General features: G+C 38.5%; 3 protein-coding genes across 3 annotated transcripts in view; 2 read left to right on the plus strand and 1 right to left on the minus strand.

Annotated features, from left to right (window-relative positions):
- The window catches only part of LOC128695832 (uncharacterized), a 134,251-nt gene that overhangs the window by 59,293 nt on the left and 51,922 nt on the right, over nucleotides 1–23,036 (plus strand). The gene's annotated exons all lie outside the window — the stretch shown is intronic.
- PNKP (Polynucleotide kinase 3'-phosphatase) overlaps nucleotides 1–23,036 on the plus strand; it is a 24,101-nt gene continuing 1,065 nt past the window's right edge. The window contains exons 1-10 of the mRNA XM_053786724.2: nucleotides 1–228; nucleotides 2,368–2,498; nucleotides 3,814–4,083; nucleotides 4,945–5,113; nucleotides 7,462–7,610; nucleotides 8,817–8,979; nucleotides 14,098–14,207; nucleotides 15,565–15,708; nucleotides 18,352–18,495; nucleotides 20,282–20,343. Of these exons, the coding sequence (XP_053642699.1) occupies nucleotides 96–228; nucleotides 2,368–2,498; nucleotides 3,814–4,083; nucleotides 4,945–5,113; nucleotides 7,462–7,610; nucleotides 8,817–8,979; nucleotides 14,098–14,207; nucleotides 15,565–15,708; nucleotides 18,352–18,495; nucleotides 20,282–20,343 (1,475 nt within the window). The 5' untranslated portion in view covers nucleotides 1–95. The remainder of the gene's footprint in view (nucleotides 229–2,367; nucleotides 2,499–3,813; nucleotides 4,084–4,944; nucleotides 5,114–7,461; nucleotides 7,611–8,816; nucleotides 8,980–14,097; nucleotides 14,208–15,564; nucleotides 15,709–18,351; nucleotides 18,496–20,281; nucleotides 20,344–23,036) is intronic.
- Nucleotides 18,489–23,036, minus strand: part of LOC138853817 (protein abrupt-like) — a 15,655-nt gene continuing 11,107 nt past the window's right edge. Inside the window, exon 5 of the mRNA XM_070092859.1 lies at nucleotides 18,489–19,902. The gene's annotated coding sequence lies outside the window, so the exon portion shown is untranslated. The remainder of the gene's footprint in view (nucleotides 19,903–23,036) is intronic.

Below are 23,036 nucleotides of genomic sequence, written 5' to 3' on the forward strand. Positions count from 1 at the left end.
ATAATATTTTCCCCGGACTCTGGAGAGAAGCATCAGTAAAGTGTCATCTTTGGTGACCCTTAATAACCCCCAACAAAGAAATAAACAGTAAAATAATGGCTCGTAACTGTGTACTTAAATGTCTCAAGGAACTTCGCTCACCTATTGTATTACCTCACAATCAAACCTGTCTTATAGGAAGATCAAAAGAAACCAGGATAAAGTCAAAACGTTGTTCCAAGCATCAAGGTAAGTCTTGTCCTAACTTGCTGCTTCAAGTATCATGATGAAATTGTTACTCTTTCAGTTATTATGTTATCATAAAGTCTACATAATTTAATATATTCCCCATAACATCCATATGAGTCCTCAGACTCCGTGTACACATTTATATTACAGTTGGTAAAACCATTTTTAGATTTTTTCTCTTCGTAACTTTTTTACATGGTGAATCTGGCATCAATATACAGTTGTATAGCTGCGGTTGTCCAGGTGATATTGATATGTTATTTATCTGCTTGCTAGTGCCAGGAGCTGCCAGTTTTAACAGTGCCACTACCAGGTAAGTTATCAAGGACCAGACTGGAAATAATTCACTTTGACTTCTTCAGGGTTTTCCTCGGTAATTTACACTTGGTATGATAATTTTATTTATGTGTACCTGTGCCTGAATATGCTTGCTTGCTTGCTTAAGATAAGGTTTTGTTCGGATTTTTAACTTGGAGGGTTAGCCACCCAGGATAACCCAAGAGAGTCACTGTGTCATTAAGGACTGTGTCTAATTTCCATTGGGGTCCTTCAATCTTGTCCCCCAGGATGCGACCCACACCAGTGGGCTAACATCCAGGTACCTACTTACTTGCCTGTTTACTTGAGTTTATTTAGGTACAGGAAAACGTAAGTACAGTTGGCATGCATAGTAACATATGTGTAAATTACCCAGGATAACCCAAGCAAAAATCAGTGATTTATTTTCATAATTTGGCTGTAGAGACCTGTTCCAGTGATGACTTTAACAACGTTTTACATTTATAATGAAATATTCCATAGTAATGAGAATTATATTGTATTTAGGTTAAATTTATAGATGATTTTGAAGATTACTGCTCCTGTTCACTTAGCAGTAAATAGGTACTGTACCTAGGAGTAAGTTAGATATTATGGGTTGCATCCTGGGAAAGAATCTCTTTGGAAATAAGCCAAATTATTCACCTTTCGGTGAACAGTTCACACATTGAGGTCCGTGGTTAGATTTCTGGTATGGGTGGAAACATTAAAACTTGTTTCCTTAAGACACATGCTGTTCCTGTTCACCTAGCAGTAACATAGGTACCTGGGTGTTAGCCGACTGGTGTGGGTTGCATCCAGGGGAGAAAAATTGACCCAATTTGCCCGAAATTCTCTGCATAATAAGGATCTCTCGATAGTAGTATGCCATTGATGTCAAATAGGCCTGTATACCTTGTATTTGTGCAAATAAAATTATTATTATTATTATTATTATTATTATTATTATATTATTATTACTATTTATTGGGTTATCCTGTAGTTTGACACAAAAATGATAACACTGTAAAAACTTTTATTTCCACTGGACAATTTTACAATATGTGTATAGTGTAGTACTTGTAAAACTGGTAATTAGTGAACAGGTTTCAGTAAGCGAGAATTGTACCTCATCATTACAATTTTTTTTTTTAAATGTAAATGTGATGTACCATGTATTGTACAGTTGTCTGAAATATAAACCTTTTGTATATTTTCAACAAAACAGTCACTTAGGGCAAAAAATAAAAACCTAATTCGTAAGTAAGTTTATTTAGGTACAGGTACACGTAAGTACAATTATCATACCTAGTAATGTGTGTAAATTACCTAGGATAACCCAAAAAAGTCAGACCAGGCAAGCATCAGACAGGCCTGGCCTAGGGCCAGGCTGTTTAAGTAGGAAAACTTCTGAAAACTATCACAGGTATGTCAAACGAATACTGTATCTCCAAATTTCAGTATGAGAACCAAAAACTAAAATGGAATATGTACGTTTGCCCATGTTTAGACAGTACTGTATGTAATATAATATTTATAACTAGCTTTTGGAAAACGGGAAATAGAACTGGTTCTTTTACTCACATAACCCAGCCTGAGGTCAGACTCACTGTTGAGTGCCTGATCAACCAAGCTGTGTCTGCCACTGATCTGCAAGCCCACGTGTGTGCGCATGTGTGTGAGTGTGGGTGCATGTGTTACATACATACTTGGGTGATTCTACATAATGTCAGATTCCACTAGCAACAAAGTACAGTATTGAAAGATTTACATCCATATAAAGGATTATATTTTTAAATCCAATACATGTATTTAGTTACGTTATTTTGCTCTGCATTTCAGTTGAGGTGCTTGCAAATTATACTACGTACACTGTCACTGTACGACAGATTGGACCCAATGTGACTGGTGTTAATGGTAAAGCACTTCTTTTTGGCAGTACAACTAATTTGAAACACAAAGATATTCTTGAAGTAAGTTTTTATTTGTTTAGTGACTATTTATATGAGTAAAATATGGTTGATGAGGCTTGTAGGAACTACAGTATTGGGTATTTTCAGATTTATGAGTACACTATGGTAAGAGTGTCAAAGTAGGGTAACTAATGCTGGTATAAGTTATATAGTGTGCTTTTTTTATATCCATGAAAAGCAGCGATGTTAGGAATTTCATGTGAAAATTCTAGAGTTGTATGTATGTTAGGTTCCAGCAGAATGAACAGTATGCATTCCAAAGAAATAGTTTAAGTAAATTTTAAGAAAACATAAGAATAGAGGAGTATTGTAGTAGGCCTACAGGCCCCTGCTTGGCAGTTCCAACTCGCACCCAACCAATCTTACTTTTGCACTTCTCAAACTTACTTTTAAAATTACCCAAAGCGTTGGATTCAGTGCCACTACTTGTATTTTTTTCCGCTCATTTATATAAAACTTCATTACAGAACCAGTGACTTCCTGTATCCTTTCTGAATCTAAATTATTCCAATGTGAATCCAGTGCTATGAATCTTGCTTTCGTTAGATATTTTCTGCCTTATTTATTATTATTTTATTATTATCACACTGGCCAATTCCCACCAAGGCAGGGTGGCCCGAAAAAGAAAAACTTTCACCATCATTCACTCCATCACTGTCTTGCCAGAAGGGTGCTTTACACTACAGTTTTTAAACTGCAACATTAACACCCCTCCTTCAGAGTGCAGGCACTGTACTTCCCATCTCCAGGACTCAAGTCCGGCCTGCCAGTTTCCCTGAACCCCTTCATAAATGTTACTTTGCTCACACTCCAACAGCACGTCAAGTATTAAAAACCATTTGTCTCCATTCACTCCTATCAAACACGCTCACACATGCCTGCTGGAAGTCCAAGCCCCTCGCACACAAAACCTCCTTTACCCCATCCCTCCAACCTTTCCTAGGCCGACCCCTACCCCTCCTTATTTATATCTCCATTATATATATACATATATATATACAGTGGACCCCCGGTTTACAATATTTTTTCATTCCATGTTCACTTTCAACTTTCTACCTTTACACACACTCCCAAACTCATCCACTAACCTAACGTATATATATACTGTATCTGATTACTTACGAATACTATGCTAGACCATCTAGCTGTTACCTGTTGTAGTCACCTAAAAAAGAAAAAACCTTTTTAAAGGAACATAATGGGATTATGTACTCTCTTTTTTTACAACCAGTAGTTATTTTTCTATTTCTCACTTTTTTCAGTTGTCAATCTTGCAGAATTTAATGATAATTTTGTATTTTAATATTTTCATCAGGTTCTGCTAGGTGAATACCATTACCAAGTAGAGTTTGACCCTCCTCCAGACATTACACCTGAAAAGAAAAATTGTACAACTGATCTGGAAACACCACTTGGAGAAGTTGGAATTGAGATGTATCTACGAAAAAAGAAAAATACTGCAGAAGAAAATGGAAGCAAGGCAAAGAAAGCTAGGACAGGAACTGAAAATGAAGATGAAGGCTGGGTGGAATATGACAATGAATCTTTGTTAGTATTTAATAAGAATATGGAAGGTAGAGCTAAGGTATGAATGAGGATTATTGCTGTAATTTATGGCACATTTTTGATAAATAAGAAGTGAACGCAATGATTTATGTTCCTTACAATAATGAAAGAGAAATTTGATGGTGAGGACAAGAAATTATGGCTAATCTTTCATGTTTATGTAAAAACAGCTGTATAGCCCTTGTGGCTTAGCGCTTCTTTTTGATTATAATAATAATATGTAAAAACATTGTTATAAGAGTAACTAAATATTGTAGATTTAACTCTTAAACTGTCCAAAAGTAGATCTATGTTCACTCGTGTAGCGCTCCGAACGTAGATCTACATTTTTTTTTTACATGAGAAAGCACGTGAAATCGAACGTAGATCTACGTCGGAGCGCTACGCAAGTAAACTTAGATCTACGTTTGGATAGTTTAAGGGTTAAGGAAAGCACTTTAAAACAGTACAGTAACTAGTAATTTTTATTGTAATTGTGTCATATTCCAAATTGGGGTGCTCTCATGACCACTTAGTAAAAAAAGGCATACAGTTAAACCCAAAAATTTGTTGGGATTGTTTTTAGAAGTCTAGAAAATTAAAAAAATGTGACACGTACTTGTGAGGGGGCTCTTGCTCTGAGGAAGTGTAGCTACTCTTCTCTTTCCTTGGATTAAACCTTATTATCTTTCAATCCCCAGGCACTGTATGACCTCTATGGGTTTAGCACTTCTCTATAAATGTAGTAATGATAATCTTGACAATATTACATATGTTATTTTAACTAATTACTGTAATTTTTTTTTATTTATTTTTTGTTGCTGTATAATCAATATGGGTTTAGCTCTTCATTATTAATATAATAATGGTAATAATGCAGGATTTAATTTTTCTAACGCAGATTGCTGGCTATGATATGGATGGTACACTGATCACAACACAGTCAGGCAAAGTGTTTGCTGTCAACTATGATGACTGGAAGATTATTTACAGTGAAGTTCCAGGCAAACTTAAACAGCTGCATGAAGATGGATACAAATTAGTCATCTTTACTAATCAGGCAGGCATTGGTAAGTGTCATTTGTTAGGAAAGATTATTAACCCGTAAACGGTCCAAGCAGATCTACGTTCACATGCGTAGTGCTCCAAAAGTAGATCTACGTTTTTTACATATTTTCAAATATAGCAAAAAAAAAGTAGATCAAAGTTTTTTACATGTTTTCAAATGTAAAAAATAAAAGGATCTACTTTTTTTATATACTATCAAATGTTGAAAAAACGTATATATACGTTTGGACCGTTTACGGGTTAATGTAATATTAAAGGTGCAGCGCTCTTGGTTGTTGAAAAAGACACGTTCAGTGCTTAGGTATCTTCATTGCCATAAAATTTTGCCTGTGCATCAGATTTTTTCACTTGAATACAGATGAATATAGTGCTGGAGGCAGTAGTAGTAGTAGTAGTAGTTTCAAGGCTGTCAGTCCCTCCCACCTCCTACTAAGGCTGAGGGAATGATCACCTCAAGATGATGATGACTGTGACTACTACTACGACTGCTACCACAACTACTGTTACCACTACTACTACCACCACTACTACTACCACCACTACTACTACTACCACCACCACTACTACTACTACCACCACCACCACCACTACTACTACTACCACCACTACTACTACTACCACCACTACTACTACCACTACTACTACTACCACTACTACTACTACCACTACTACTACTACCATGACTACCACTACCACCACTATTACCACCACTACCACCACTACCACTACTACCACTAATACCACCACTACTACTACTACTACTACCACTACTACCACTATCACTACCACTATCACTACTATCACTACCACTACTACCACTACTACTACCACTACTACTACTACCACCACTACTACTACTACTACCACTTCTACTACCACTACCACTACTACTACTACTACTACTACTACTACTACTACTACCACTACTGCCACTACTACCACTACTACTACCACTACTACTACCACTACTACTACTACTACTACTACCACTACTACTACTACCACTACAACTACTACCACTACCACCACTACTACTACTACTACTACCACCACTACTACTACCACTACTACTACTGCCACTACTACCACCACTACTACTACTACCACTACTACTACTACCACTACTACTACTACCACTACTACTACTACCACTACTACTACTACTACTACTACTACTACTACTACTACCACCACTACCACCACCACCACCACCACCACCACCACCACCACCACCGCCGCCACCGCCGCCACTGCCGCCGCCGCCGCCGCCGCCGCCGCCGCCGCCGCCGCCACCTGCCAGGCGCTAGCCGCCGCCGCCTGGTGGCTAAAGCTCCCGCTTCACACATGAAGGGCCCGGGTTCGATTCCCGGTGGGTGGAAACATTTCGACATGTTTCCTTACGCCTGTTGCCCTGTTCACCTAGCAGCAAATAGGTACCTGGGTGTTAGTTGACTGGTGTGGGTCGCACTGTGGGGGACAAGATTTGAGGACCACAATGGAAATAAGTTAGACAGTCCTTGACGATGCACTGACTTTCTTGGGTTATCCTGGGTGGCTAACCCTCTGGGGTTAAAAATCCGAACGAAATCTTATCTTATGAATACTACTTTCCCTAATGTTATATTCACCTGTATTCAACTGAAGAAGACTGTTGCACAAGTAAAACATTTTTGCAATAAAGATATCAAAGTGCTGTACATGTGTCTTATTTATCACCGTGTAGGCATTGTATACCATTAATAATGTATTACTCCTGGTCATTGCAGTTAAACTTGGAAATGTTTAATTTTCAGCCTTAAAATATAAATATAGATTGAATTTTATGAACTTTTATAGTAGAGTACTATATAAAGAGTACTGTACAAAAATATAAAGTATACTGCAAATTATATCCACTTGGATGATGTTGCTGTAGTCTGTCTTTCCACAATACTCACATGCAATAAGTCCACCTGCTGGAAATAATGAACAAAATTACTGTACTTTTTACAACAATATTATTTACACCAGTTTTATTATTTACAACTATATCACTTACAACAGTTTACCATTTAGTGTTCATTTACAATAATTTATCATTAATGGCACTTTATCACTTACATCAGCTTATTTACAACAGTTTATCATCTCCAACATCTAATTGCTTACATCAACTTATCATTGACAACAATTTGTCATTTAACATCATTTCTTCTTATTATTTACAGCAATTTATCATTTACAGTATATTTTTATTTACAACAGCCTTACAGCCACTTATCATTACAATAGTTTATCATTGAGAACTGCCAGTCATTACAGACATTTTATTATTTACAATATCTCATTTACAGTGGCTTGTCATTTACAGCTGCTGGAAAGCACACAGTTGCAGGAGTGCAGAAAAAGATCAGCAACATCATCAGTAAGTTTGGAGTGCCTTTCCAAGTATTTGTGTCAACTGGGAAAGGAAATTACAGGAAGCCTGCTTTAGGCATGTGGAATTTTTTAAAAAACGAGGTAATTATTGATTTATTGTACATGCAATCAGATTTCTTATTTGTTTGTACTAGTGCCTCTATGACCTCTAGATTTAGCACTTCCTCGTGAATATAATAATAATAATTAATAATAATAGTAATCTGTTCTTATATGAGAGATTGAATTAGTAACAGTTAATGTGTTTCCTCTTTATTTTGGTCACCTCTGCCTCAGTGGGAGACAACCAGTGGGTTATAAAAATGCTGTATGTACTTATCTTATAGGCTTTATAAATTACATATCATGTGAAGCTGTTCCAGCTTGTGAGCTTAGTAAAGAAAAATATTAACAGGTGTAGTAAAGATTCAAGTCAATACAATTGCCATTGCATTTCTTTTATCAGTTATGTTATTATTTTCATTTGTGTTGTGCCACCTAACCCTCTGTATTGCAGCTTTAACTGTTTATTATGCTCAGATAACCCACAATCTATTAAATTTTCTAAATTGTTCAATATCAGTGGTATAGCTTAGTGCTTATTTTAAGTCTGCCTGAAATGCTGTGGACATTTATAACTTTTTCACATACAGTACAGACTCTTGTGAAAATACATATATTATTCTTTCTTCTTTCAACAAACTGGCCGTATCCCACGGAGGCGGGGTGGCCCAAAAAGAAAAACAAGTTTCTCTTTAAATTTAGTAATTTATACGGTAGAAGGGGTTACTAGCCCCTTGCTCCCGGCATTTTAGTCGCCTCTTACAACACACATGGCTTACAGAGGAAGAATTCTGTTCCACTTCCCCATGGAGATAAGAGGAAATAAACAAGAACAAGAACTAGAAAGAAAATAGAAAACCCAGAGGGGTGTGTTTATATATATGCTAGTACATGTATGTGTAGTGTGACCTAAGTGTAAGTAGAAGTAGCAAGACATACCTGAAATCTTGCATGTTTATGAGACAGAAAAAAGGACACCAACAATCCTACCATCATGTAAAACAATTACAGGCTTTTGTTTTACGCTCACTTGGCAGGACGGTAGTACCTCCCTGGGTGGTTGCTGTCTACCAACCTACTACCTAGGACGTATATTATTATTTTACAATAATAATTATTGAGGTGTCAAAGTTTGTATATTTTCTAAGGGCTGCCATTTCAGTGACTGACACAGTTATTGAATAATAAATTATTGATACAGTAATATGTAATACAGAGATATTATACATTTAATTTTTGTTACAGGCAAATGGAGGTGTGGATATTGACATGAAAGAGAGTATGTTCATAGGTGATGCTGCTGGCAGACCTGCAGAAGGAAAGAAAAAAAAAGATTTCTCCTTTTCGGATCGCCTTTTTGCTCTCAACATGGGCATACAATTTTTCACTCCTGAGGAGCACTTCTTGGGTAAGTAACTGATAGTGACTGAAACTTTCTCCAAGTAGACCCTGTCTCATTTCTTAAGACTCCTGGTGCAAGAAAGTTGGTTTTCATTCCCTGTAGTTAAACCAGGACATTTATATGATTTGTAATCTATTATTTGATTATACATTTTTACTGAAGGTTATTTTGTTGATGGATCTCTTATTTTTTATATTTTTCTTGGTGCTCATTGTCTTTTTTTTTTTTCTAGGCACACATCTCATAAAGTGAAAACTATCCATAGGATTTCATTCAAAGTGTGCTTGTTTTTTTTCTATGAATGTCAGTATTTAACAGATTAGAATAATATTTAAAGTGCCATGGCTTAAAATAATTCAGAAATGCAAAAGTTCCTCTAATTTGCAGCTTCAGAATTTCTGTCACCTCCATGAACCTAACCCCATGAATTATGGGGTTCAGTGATAGACTGGTGTATAGTAAAATACATAATTATGTTAAAATAGGGGCATGAGTATCCATCAGGCTTGAGTGAACACGTTAGATCGGAGAGGGTGGATGCACATGGTTCTTATGACTACATGTGCTTCCTGAATGTGAGCAAGGTAACATTTATGAAAGGATTCAGGGAAATTGGTTAGGTAGACTTTAGTCCTGGAGGTGGGAAATACAGTGCCTAACTGTAGAGAGGGGGTGAGTGTTTTGTAGTTTGGAGGAGTAATTTGAACTGAAATGTTAACTCATTTTGGCAGGACAGTGATTGAATGAATGATGACGAATGTGTTTCTTCTTTTATTTTTTTTGGGGCCAGCTTACCTCAGTAGAAGATGGCTGGTATATTAGTGAGAAATCTTTCTTTCAACGCACCAGCCATATCCTACTGAGGTGGGGTGGTCCAAAAGGAAAAACGAAAGTTTCGCCTTGTAAATTTAGTAATGTATACAGGAGAAGGGGTTACTAGCCCCTTGCTCCCAGCATTTTAGTCGCCTCCTAAGACACGCATGGCTTACGGATAAAGAAATTAGTGAGAAATACCATACTTTATTTGATTTGTAAGGTTTTGTCTCTTAAAGTTTGCTTCTGATATTAATCCCCTCACAGTGCTTTGATGCCAATGAGGCACTGATGATCAAAAACATTGAACCAATCCTCTTCTTCCTTTTATCAAACCGTATTGCTTCCTAATTCTGCAGACACTGTATGACCCTTAGGGTTTTGTGCTTTCCCTAACCAGTTTCCCTGAATCCCTTCATAAAATATTACCCTGCTCACACTCCATCAGCTCATCAAGTCCCCAGAACCATTCGTCTCTGTTCACTTCGTCTCTTCACTCCTATCTAACATGCTCACACATGCCTCCTGTATGTCCAAGCCCTGACCATTCCTCTCTTCTCTCTCTCTCTCCCGCTCTCTCTCTCTCTCTCTCTCTCTCTCTCTCTCGCTCCCTCTCTCTCTCTCTCTCCCGCTCTCTCTCTCTCTCCCGCTCTCTCTCTTTTTTTTTTTTTTTTTTTTTTTTTTTTTTTTTTTTTTTTTTACAGGGTTTGACAAGGTTAAGGATCCCTAGCTTTATTGACAGCTATTTACAGGTTAAGGATTCCTAACTTTATTGGCAAGCTAAGAGCTGTTACCTACATCAGCTCATTTGAAAGCATTTTTGTTATGAGACATACAAGTAGGGAACAGGATGAAGTTGGAGCCATCTGTGGGCCAGCATTTTCATTTGATCAACTGACGTTATCTCGTTGACATCATTATGCTGTACGAATGTGTTCCATACTCGAGTCATCCTGGGTATGTATGATCTCAGATGGAGTGATGTTCTGGAGAAGGGTACAGCCAGAGTGAAGTTGCTGCTTTCTGCCCGTCTTGTGGCATAAAAGCTTGTTTCACGCTGTCCTCGAAGTGGATCCAAGTGTGGTATTTTGACAATATTGGCCTTGTACATAACAGTAAGGCCACCCACATCCCTCCTATGTTGAAGGCTCTGCTGAAATGACAGATCTATCCAGGATGGGTCCAGGCGAGAGATGAGACGTCTTGCTCTGTTCTCTACTCTGTCAAGCAGTCGCAGATGAGAGGGGGGGCAGGCAAACCAAGAAAGTGGAGCATACTCAAGGTGTGAGCGTACTTGTGCCTCGTACAGGATCTTGCAACCCCTACTGTCAAGCAGATGCGAGATACGGCGAAGTGCTGTAAGCTTCCTGGCTGCCTTGTTTGCAAGATTTACAACATGGTTCTTCATGGTTAGTTTGGAGTCAAATTTCACCCCAAGGATATCAACTTCTTCTCCAGGTGCCAACATCGTCCCATTCATCCTTACTACTGCGCCAGCATTACCATCATGGTGCCTAGAGACGAACATCATTTGCGTTTTTTCAGGTGCAAATGTTACTTGCCATCTATTTCCCCAAGCTGATATAGCTCTCAGCTGGTGATTGATGTAGCTTAGAGCAGCTGGCATTTCTTCTCTTGGATAAGTGAATGTCAGTGTACAGTCGTCTGCATATGCATGTGATTCTGGGATGAGATGAAGAAGGTCGTTGAAGTAGACATTCCATAACAGTGGACCCAGCACACTTCCTTGTGGAACGCTTGCCCCAATAGGATGCCTTGCTGATTCCGTTCCATTGAGGACTACACTTAGAGATCTACCATGAAGGTAATCACTGAGGAGACATAGCGTAGAGCCTGCAATTCCCAGTGCTTGAAGTTTTGCTAAGAGGCCCTGGTGCCACACCCGGTCGAAAGCGCCAGCAATGTCCAGTGCTACCACACAGCTGACTTTGGATTCATCCAGTGACTGGTGCCACTTAGTGGAGAGGTTTAACAACAGATCAGCAGCAGAGTAACCTTTCCTGAAGCCATATTGACGATCACAAAGTAGTGAGTGGTAGTCAAAAAAATCTGTCATTTGTCTTGAGATTATTGTCTCAAGGATCTTACCAGTGATTGACAGGAGTGACACTGGTCTGTAGTTGCTGATTTCTGCTCTGCTCTTCTTTTTGTGAACAGGGACTACATTTGCCTCTTTCCATGGAGAGGGCCATTTACACTGTACTAGGCAGTGCTGAAAGATGCGAGTTAGAGGTGCTGCTAGCTGGTCTGCACATCTTCTCAACAATCTTGGGCTCAACTTGTCTGGGCCCACAGCCTTTTCTTGGTCAAGTGATTTAAGAAGGAAATGCACCTCCTCCTGCCTTATTGTCACCACTGACAGTTTTGACACAGTTCTTGCAGCTAGCCAAGGAGGGTCCTTGCTGGATCAGGAACTTGCATTTTGGCTCTCTCTCTCTCTCTCTCTCTCTCTCTCTCTCTCTCTCTCTCTCTCTCTCTCTCTCTCCCTCTCTCTCTTCCTCTTTTTTTTTTTTTTTTTTTTTTTTTTTATTTTTTTTACACAGGGTTTGACAAGGTTAAGGATCCTAGCTTTATTGACAGCTATTTACAGGTTAAGGATTCCTAACTTTATTGGCAAGCTAAGAGCTGTTACCTACATCAGCTCATTTGAAAGCATTTTGTTATGAGACATACAAGTAGGGAACAGGATGAAGTTGGAGCCATCTGTGGGCCAGCATTTTCATTTGATCAACTGACGTTATCTGGACATCATTATGCTGTACGAATGTGTTCCATACTCGAGTCATCCTGGGTATGTATGATCTCAGATGGAGTGATGTTCTGGAGAAGGGTACAGCCAGAGTGAAGTTGCTGCTTTCTGCCCGTCTTGTGGCATAAAAGCTTGTTTCACGCTGTCCTCGAAGTGGATCCAAGTGTGTTATTTTGACAATATTGGCCTTGTACATAACAGTAAGGCCACCCACATCCCTCCTATGTTGAAGGCTCTGCTGAAATGACAGATCTATCCAGGATGGGTCCAGGCGAGAGATGAGACGTCTTGCTCTGTTCTCTACTCTGTCAAGCAGTCGCAGATGAGAGGGGGCAGGCAAACCAAGAAAGTGGAGCATACTCAAGGTGTGAGCGATTGTGCCTCGTCAGGATCTTGCAACCCCTACTGTCAAGCAGATGCGAGATACGGCAGTGCTGTAAGCTTCCTGGCTGCCTTGTTTGCAAGATTTACAACATGGTTCTTCATGGTTAGTTTGGAGTCAATTTCACCCCAAGGATATCAACTTCTTCTCCAGGTGCCAACATCGTCCCATTCATCCTTACTACTGCGCCAGCATTACCATCATGGTGCCTAGAGACTAACATCATTTTGCGTTTTCAGGTGCAAATGTTACTTGCCATCTATTTCCCCAAGCTGATATAGCTCTCAGCTGGTGATTGATGTAGCTAGAGCAGCTGGCATTTCTTCTCTTGGATAAGTGAATGTCAGTGTACAGTCGCCTGCATATGCGGTGATTCTGGGATGAGATGAAGAAGGTCGTTGAAGTAGACATTCCATAACAGTGGACCCAGCACACTTCCTTGTGGAACGCTTGCCCCAATAGGATGCCTTGCTGATTCCGCTCCATTGAGGACTACACTAGAGATCTACCATGAAGGTAATCACTGAGGAGACATAGCGTAGAGCCTGCAATTCCCAGTGCTTGAAGTTTTGCTAAGAGGCCCTGGTGCCACACCCGGTCGAAAGCGCCAGCAATGTCCAGTGCTACCACACAGCTGACTTTGGATTCATCCAGTGACGGGTGCCATTTAGTGGAGGGGTTTTAAAAACTAGGCAGAGTAACTTTCCTAAGCATATTGACGATCACAAAGAGTGAGTGGTAGTCAAAAATCTGTCATTTGTTTTGAGATTACCAAAGGGATCTTACCAGTGATTGACGGGAGGACACTTCCCAGAAGTTGATTTCGCTCTGCTCTTCTTTTGTGAACAGGGACTAATTTTCCCTTTTTCCATGGAGGGGGCCATTTAACTGTACTAGGCAGTGCTGAAAGAGCGAGGAGTCCCTAGCGGGTCTGCACATCTTCTCAAAAACGGGGCTAATTTGTCTGGGCCTACAGCCTTTTCCCTCTTTTTTTTTTTTTTTTTCAGGGTATTTTGATCACCTATTTCGAATTGCATTTAAGCCCCCTTTGAATTAGACTGGCAAACAAGGTGCCAGACTGTATTTTCATATAATACTGAATTAATAAGAGACTAAATAAAATACAACATGATATGTGTATTTATGTTTGTCTTTTCAGGAGTTAAAACTCAGAAATACAACATGCCAGAGTTTGATCCTCGTGCTGTGGATGAGTCAGTTTCATTATTTGATCCACCATCTACAAAAGTTCCTAAGCATAATCTTGAGGTAAGTAGATGAAAAAAATTATCCATAGTGATGTACCATATGTAAATTTTGCTGAGAAACTGATTACCCATTTCATTAAAAATAAAATTTTATTATTACAGTAAATAGTGATGATAGTGTTAAAGTGGATATAGATGACAGGTTATTGACTTATCCAGACAAAATTTTAAATACGAGGAATATTCAGAAACTTTTAAATACTACTTGAGATTGAATTTTCCATGCTTAACAAAAATTTGGTAAATGTAAAATCTTTTAAATGTTTGATAAGGAGGCATAACCTCACTACCAACCGTCTTCCTTTCATGGATTTTTTTCTTGGTTGTGACTTTATCATAATCATTTATTTTATGTTTTTGGCTCTTTGTTTGGTTACTTTTATAGTTTATTAAAGTAACATGATAGGAGCCACAATAATAAGTGAATAGTGTGTTATGAAAGAATGAGGCTGAGGTCAGTCTTTCAAAATTAAGCCAATGTGCTTCTGATGGCTGCCAGATTAGTCTTGTTTAGCATCCACACATTTAGCTACATTGTTTAGAAGGGATACCACATGCTACGTATAACTAATGTGCGGAAGGGGTTATCACGTCTGAAAAGTTTGTTGCAAGTCTGAAGCGTTTTGTCAGGTTTAAGAGGCATAAGAACATGCAGTATAAATCTTGTCCCTCTCATTCACCCATATATACTAATATTTTATCATATATCACTACCAAGTCAAGCTTGCCCACCAATTTTGGCGAGTGTTAATTTTATACAGTATATTGTTAGCTAAATATATTATTACTACTATTTTTTCTTTAACAAACCAGCCATATCCCACCAAAGCAGGGTGACCCCCCCAAAAAAAAAAATCTTTATTTTTAAACTTATTATTTTATACAGGAGAAGGGGTTACTAGCCCCTTGCTCCTGATATTATTACTTATGGTATGATATAAGTTGTCATTGCATAACATGTATTTTATGGCAAACATTCCTCTGCTTGCACATGTCTTAATTTGTATAACAAGATTTACTGGATTTACGTTAACCAATTAACTTCAGTTCATCAAACGTGTTTTTTTAATATTGCAGCTTTAATGTTAAGTGCTGTATACAAGGAGTAAAGAATTGGGAGTAGAACAATAAGTGTGGGGTTATAATTGTTATTCGGTCATCCAACTTATGTTAATTACAGAGAAGTGTTGTGAAACCATGGTTGAGATACTGTATTAGTAAGGCAAAGAATGAATTGGAGTATGAGTCATGCAAAGGCTTACTAATACTTAATGAATCAAAGGTTTCAGCACTTTTAAGTAATTTGAGATAATTATTGCATTAAATAGAGCATGTACTTTTCTTTCTTTTGTACTAAGGTTATCATATTTGTGGGATATCCTGGCTCAGGCAAGAGTTTCCTCTCAACAAAACATTTTGCTCCTCTAGGATATGTACAAGCCAATCGTGACAGTTTAGGATCTTGGCAAAAATGCCTTTCTGTCATGGAAACATCTCTTCAGGTAAGAAAATTGGCTAAACCCGTAAGGAGATATTTAGTGGGTGTTTCTTTGTAAATTCTTATTGATTTCTTTGTTGTTTTTATTTGGTGTATCAGTTATTTGTGATGCTACAGTATATGAAAGGCATTATTAACCCTTTGAGGGTCGACAGGCCCTCTCCGAGACTGGTTCTCAGGGTCGGCCAAATTAAAAAAAAAAATTATTTTTTCTTTTGAAAAGATAGAGAATCTTTTCCCGATCAAAATGACACCAAAAGTATGAAATTTGATGGAAAACTTATGGAATTATGCTCTCGCGAAGTTAGCGGTCTCGGCGATGTTTACGCATTGGCGATTTTGCCCACTTTGTGCTCCATTTTCGGCCAACTCCACTGTACTAGTCGACAAAAAACATAAATATTTCGCTAGAATTCCATTTTTTCTATCGAATGAGTGCAAGAAACCACCCATTTACCAATTTCATCTATCCAGTACAATGGTCAGAATTTAGCAATTTTTGCCGATTTCACACAAATTTCAAAAGATGCCAATTTCCGAATAGGGTCCAGAATAAACAAGAAAGACATTCCTGGCACTAAAATGACATTTCCTCTGTTCATTAGTCATGTCTCAAGGCCCCTCTTACATTCTTTTGCTTTCCACTTTGAATTTTTATTCTCACAAAAAATAAAAGATTTACTGTTATGCAGACTACTGCATTAGTGTAAAAAATGGTATAAATAATATTGGCGCACTTGCGAAAGAATATTAGACTCACCACTTGACGTGTATTGGACGCTTGGCATGATTTGTTTACTTTTGAACTTCGGTAAAAATCGAACATTTCTGCTACTTTGAGCTCAATTTCAAGGTACTTTTCATTGTAAAACCAGCCAAAATCATCTCAATTTCTGTAACATGTTTTCCATTCTATAAAATAGGACCAAGAAAACTAGAATACAACAATAAATACCATACGAAAATACAGTGCAAAGTCGCTGTTTTATTCCAAAAAAACGGTCAAAGTTTTTTCTTTCTCATTATGCACTGTGTGCTGCAGGATTTTTTTTATACTGTGCACACTGACCACATAGACCCATTCTTTCATATGTAGTCCTACCAGCTTTCTCCCACTAGATTTGAGGGCGCTAGAATTTAGGCGTACTAGTACGTCAAAAACCCTGGGTCGTAAGCCGTACTAGTACAGCCAAAACCCTCAAAGGGTTAAAGAATGTGTCTTACTAAATATATTTAACTTTGATTTGTTAGGGAAGTGCCTTCCTACCCCATGAAGGTTACAAACTGGCTCATAATAATGATATTCATTGAAGGGAGGGGGTAGAGGAGGTTTTGTGGGTGAGGGGCTTGGACTTCCAGCAATCATGCATGGGCGTGTTAGTAGTGAATGGAGATGAATGGTTTCTGGGACCTGACGAGTTGTTGGAGTGTGAACAAGGTAATATTTTGTGAAGGGATTCAGGGAAACCAGTTAGCCGGACTCGAGTCCTGGAAGTGGGAAGTACAATGCCTGCACTTTAAAGGAGGGGTTTGGGATATTGGCAGTTTGGAGGGACATCTAAACTGTCATATCTGAGTGCCTCTGCAAAGACAGTGTTTATGTATGAGTGATGGTGAAAGTGTTGAATGATGAAAGTTTTTTTCCTTCTTTTTGGGTCACCCTGGGAAATGGCCGACATGTTAAAAAAAATATATTTATTTTTTCCACTTCATTTTATGAGTACAGTACCTTAAGGATGCCTCTCCCAATTTACGGCAGTACATACTTTAACCCTTAAACGGTCTAAACGTATATATACGTTCTCTCACGTAGCGCCCCAAATTTGTTGAGAGAAAAAAAAATTGTTTTATTTTTTAATAGGAAAAATGAGCATATGGTACCCAGGTGTCCCCAATTTTTTTCGTATGGCGAACAGTGAGTGCGCACACCCATTCTCGCATGTCTAGGCGACTCAGGCTTATCGTGCCAATGTTGAATGAATGACAAAGGAAACGTATATATACGTGTGGACCGTTTAAGGGTTAAACTAGCCATCTGCATGCATTGTCATAACACTGTTTGCTGTAGTGATTTTTAATTTACTAATTACTTATTGAATTTAATTTATTTGACAGTGAAATCTTAGTTTATAACCTCTAGGAGGATGCTCAAATTTTGTCAACTATCTGATTTTACTATCAGTTGTAAACATACACTGTAGTGTATTTGCATGTAATCACTGATATACTAAAACTAAACCTGTTAACTAGCAACTAAGCAGTCAATATGCAGCAGATCAACACTAGGTACTTTAATGCAAATTGTGCAAAAGAAAATCCAGAGCCTTTACAGAGGTACTGTATACTCTATTATAATAGTAGGGTCCTGAGCAAACACTTTGCTGACTCAGGGAAATCAGTTAGCCAGACTTGAGTCCTGGAGGTTGGAGGTACAATGCCTGCACTTTAAAGGAGGGGTTTGGGATATTGGCTGTTTGGAGTGACATCTAAACTGTTGTATCTAGGTGCCTCTGCAAAGAGTGATTATGTGTGAATGATGGTGAAAGTGTTTCTTTCATTTTTGGGTCACCCTGCCTCGGTGGGAGACGGCCAACATGTTAACAAAAAGTTAAAGACTGATAGAATTTATTTGTACTTTTTTGAACAGGATGGAAATAATGTGGTAATTGACAACACCAACCCAGATGTTGAATCTCGCAAGAGATATATTGACGTAGCTAAAAAAATGAATGTTCCAGTGAGATGTTTTGTCTTTAATGTATCAAAAGATCATTGCAGACATAACAATAAGGTATGTATTTTAATGTTTAATAAAAATTTAATCAGGACAGTGATATAGGAACTAAATTTTTACTTATCTTTCATTTAGATTGCCATAATGTTCTATTTATAATACCCAACCTGATTTTTCCTTTTATTTACCATTTGTTTCCAGCAGGGCTATATGCACTTAGAATACTGTGGTTTTGTGCTTATTTAGTATAGTGTAGTACCCCCATCTATTCAGGATACCAGTGCTTTATATTTTTTGGTTTTTCGGGTTTTTATTGTCACTTGTTTGGTATCCATAAAGTACAGGAGGGCCGCACATATACAGCACCTTCTTTTCAGTGTTCCGCATTTTCGTTGGCTTCAGATTGAGCCATTATTTATTATGTTCCACCCAGTTGAAACCAACAAAAATGTGTAGTACCAAAAAGAGGTGCTGTATATGAGGGGCTCCTATACTGTAATTTGTAAATGTTACTCCTCCTCCTTTGGCTTGACTTTCTATGCTTATGTATCTGTCTAAAATCATGGTGTGTATTGTACATGAGCAGCATAGCCCTGATGAACTTTAAAGCTTATTTGTTATAGTATATTTCTGTTTTTTTCTTTTGAGCACTGCAGCAACAATATGTGAAACTATAATGTTTTCATTTTATCACAGTTGAAGTTTTGTTCGCAAGATCAAGTTTCATGAGCGAGTTACCACATCCCTTGGTGCAGCCCTTGGTATTATCATGTGACTGCCTTTAGTGAATCTTCAGTCAGCTTGCTCTCTCTGGTCTCTTTTGATGTTCCTTGCCTGGTTAGCGCGTTTCATTGGCCCCAACCCCTCCATCTTGTTTTGCTTCTTACAAGGCCTGTTCCCAGCCATTGATGGGACTGTGGTAACTCATCATTTTCTTCCTCTTCCAGTGAGTTTTGAAAGGGGCTGCTTGTCTGGGAGAGGACACTTCCTCTTTCTCAGCTTCACCTCTTCTGCTGACTGCCAGGCCCTTCTTCATCCAGTGCTTTAGTTATTGTCTTAGCTCTCATCATTCTTCCTCCTCCTCCTCCAGTTGTGTTTGCTGCCTCTGACCAGGTTGGGTTTTGGATAGAGCATGGGTTTCTCAGCCTTATTCTTTGTCTGTCCCATTTAGTGATGCTTTTCAGCTCATGAGCCAGCCTCAAGGGTAGCCCTGTTCATCTCTGGACCTTGCCATTCATTGCAGTTCTGTCCAGGACCTTCGCAGACTTTCCACCACTTGCCTTATGGCACTACTCTGCAGACAGCCCAGTTCCTTTGTATTTGTCATCATCCTCCTCCTCTCTCTGGGGTGATCCTCACAAATGTACCATTCAGGCTTTCATCATCTCAAAGGGTTTGCCTGCTTGGCAGCTCATCTTCTTTGGTGCTGCCTTTCTTCTGGCCACTATTTCAGGTGCTGGTGCTCTGTTGGATATATAGGATTAGTCAGCAAACTGACCAATTAATTGTATTGAATATACAGTGCACTACTACTGCTGCTGCTGTCTCTGTTGTCATTGATCTTGTGGGCAATTACTAACCTATATACAGTACCCACAGTCAGATCAGTGAAAAACTTGCTGTACTGGATATACACTGCTAGAATGAGATCACTGGCTACTTGATGTGTTAGATATATGATGCTAGAGTCAGCTCGCTGACCACTTGCTTTACATTACTTGTGTACTATTTTACTTGTCTCATATTCAGTCATACCAGTATTAGGCTGATATGATTGAATGATGTAATCATCTGCACAGGGAGAGAGATTTCTTGTACCTAATACCTTTTATTCTCTTTACAGTTCCGGGAATTGTCGGGAGCTAACCACAGCAAAGTGAGTGACATGATCTACAACATGTACAAGTAAGCAAACTGAATTTTGTTTTATCCAGAAATTTACATTATTTATCCTAAAGTTGTGTATACAGTTCATATTTTCTCTTTGTTTCATTTCTGAGAATAGGTGGTTTGTCAACCACATCAAAGTACTGTATGCCAGTAGGTATTCCCCCCCTCACTTGTACTAGGCCTAGTTTAAGCAGGTACCCCTGTTGCTTGCTCTAATTCTGGCTACCTTCATGATATTACAGATGCAAGTCATTGGCATTGAGTCCCCTTTCCCTTGCTAGAAAACTCCCCCTTCCTTTTCCTGCCTTACCCAACCATCGTGTGCACAGCTGCCTTTCTGCTTGTAATTTTTTTTTTTTAACAAGTTGGCCGTCTCTCACCGAGGCAGTGTGACCCAAAAAGAAAGAAAATCCCCAAAAAGAAAATACAGTGGACCCCCGGTTTACAATATTATTTCATTCCAGAAGTATGTTCAGATGCCAGTACTGAATGAATTTGGTCCCATAAGGAATATTGTGAATTAGATTAGTCCATTTCAGACCCCCAAACATACATGTACAAACGCACTTACATAAATACACTTACATAATTGGCCGCATTGGGAGCTGATCGTAAAGCGGGGGTCCACTGTACTTTCATCATCATTCAACACTTTCACCTAACTCATACATAATCACTGTTTTTGCAGAGGTGCCCAGAACACAACAGTTTAGAAGCATATACGTATAAAGATATACAACACATCCCTCCAAACTGCCAATATCCTAACCCCTCCTTTAAAATGCAGGCATTGTACTTCCCATTTCCAGTACTCAAGTCCGGCTATATAAAAATAACCGGTTTCCCTGAATCCCTTCACTAAATATTACCCTGCTCACACTCCAACAGCTCATCAGGTCCCAAATACCATTCGTCTCCATTCACTCCTATTTAACACGCTCATGCATGCTTGCTGGAAGTCCAAGCCCCTTGCCTGCAAAAGCTCTTTTACTCCCTCCCTCCAACCTTTTCGAGGACGACCCCTGCTTGCAAATATCTAAAAAATAATGAACAACTAATAAAAGCCTCTAATTTGTATGAGAAATCACTTTGCTTACAAAACTAACAGGCTTCGCTACAGGAGGGCCCCGCGTTACAACGATTTGCTGATACGGACATTTTAAATTATAAACAAAAATTTGTTTATACGGTTCCCTGATTCGCTATTATGGCGTCCGTGTGCCACTATGTTTATAGCCTCCATGAGCTCCACATCTTTTGATTATGTCTGGAAATTTTCCAAATTTCAAGTACTTTAAAGTTATTGCATATTTTATGTATATTTTTTTAACACACCAGCCCTCTCCCACTGAGGCAAGGTGACCCAAAAAGAAACACTTCTCTGTCATTAAGTTTCCTCCCTCTTCATAGACACGCTTTCATTGGGATAATATTTCTGCTTGTGTATTTTTTAGTTAATTTAGTTTATATTATATTGCTTATATCAGTATAAGTCAGTTGTTAAATAGCATGAAGCATACCTTTAAAACTACCGTCATAGATAAAAGTAGAGTCACTGACTGTTGTTTCATCTGGTATAATATTGCATAACTTATGGACTGTAATATGTTTTATTATAAGATAACCAATGTATAAAGGTTGTAGTATTTATAATTAAGTAAATATACAGTAGGGCCCCACTTTATGGCATTCCGCTAATATGGATATTTCAAATTATAACCAAAACTTGCTATACGGCTCCCCCCCCCCACATGACTTTCTAATATGGTCACCGCATGCCACCCGGTTTGTTTACATTCTCTGTAAGCACATTTCTCCTTTATGTCTGGAAACTTTCCAAAATTTCTAGTATCTTAAAGTTATTTCATATTTTATATATACAGCCTTTCCTCACTTAATGATGGATTTCCGTTCCTAAGACCACGTTGGTTAACGAATTTGTCACTAAGTGGGGAGCATACTATGATGGTAGTGGATTTGTGTCAACCATCTTTGGTATTGCTTTAATGTCACCTTTCATAAATCATACCACGGGTGGGGTTGGAACCAGTGATCAGTCTCAAAACTTTAGACCGTCGCGTTAGCCACTGGGCCAGCTAGCTTCAGTAACATGGCTAACGCGACAGTCTGGAGTTTTGAGACTCTCTGATCGTGGGTTCTAACTCCACCTGTGGTATGGTTTGTTTGCAATCGTGTCATTACGATTTTGTGAGTCACCTTTGATGCCTTCCGGCATCAACACAACCTCTTTGAAGGAAGCGTGTGAATTATGAACTTTAATTTATGGGATGTCTCTCATGCAATAGATTGATGTGTGAAATATGAAAGAAGGTTTGTGTAAATTGAAGGCATGAATTGTGTATTTGGTGGAATGACTCATAAATTAGAGTATGGGCTTGAATTTATTGATTAAAGGAGGCAAACTTCATTAATCTGATTCTTTTTCATTTTAAAAATTTGATATTAAAAGGGCTGAATAACCAAAAAGTTTAGTGGTATTTAAATCTTATAATACTGTACAAATTCTACTACATTATTATTCATGAAGTGGTACAGCACTTAGGAAATGTGAGGTAATTAAGGTTTGATCTGAGGAATTAGTGTAGTTCCATTTCCTAGCATCAGAAGTCCTGGGGCATCTAGGCATTTTCCTCTCAGAGGATGGATGTTTTAGAAATGCACATAATTCATGAAAAGCACTAATTACT

Source organism: Cherax quadricarinatus, chromosome 41, assembly GCF_038502225.1.
Source record: "Cherax quadricarinatus isolate ZL_2023a chromosome 41, ASM3850222v1, whole genome shotgun sequence".
Lineage (NCBI taxonomy): Eukaryota > Metazoa > Arthropoda > Malacostraca > Decapoda > Parastacidae > Cherax > Cherax quadricarinatus.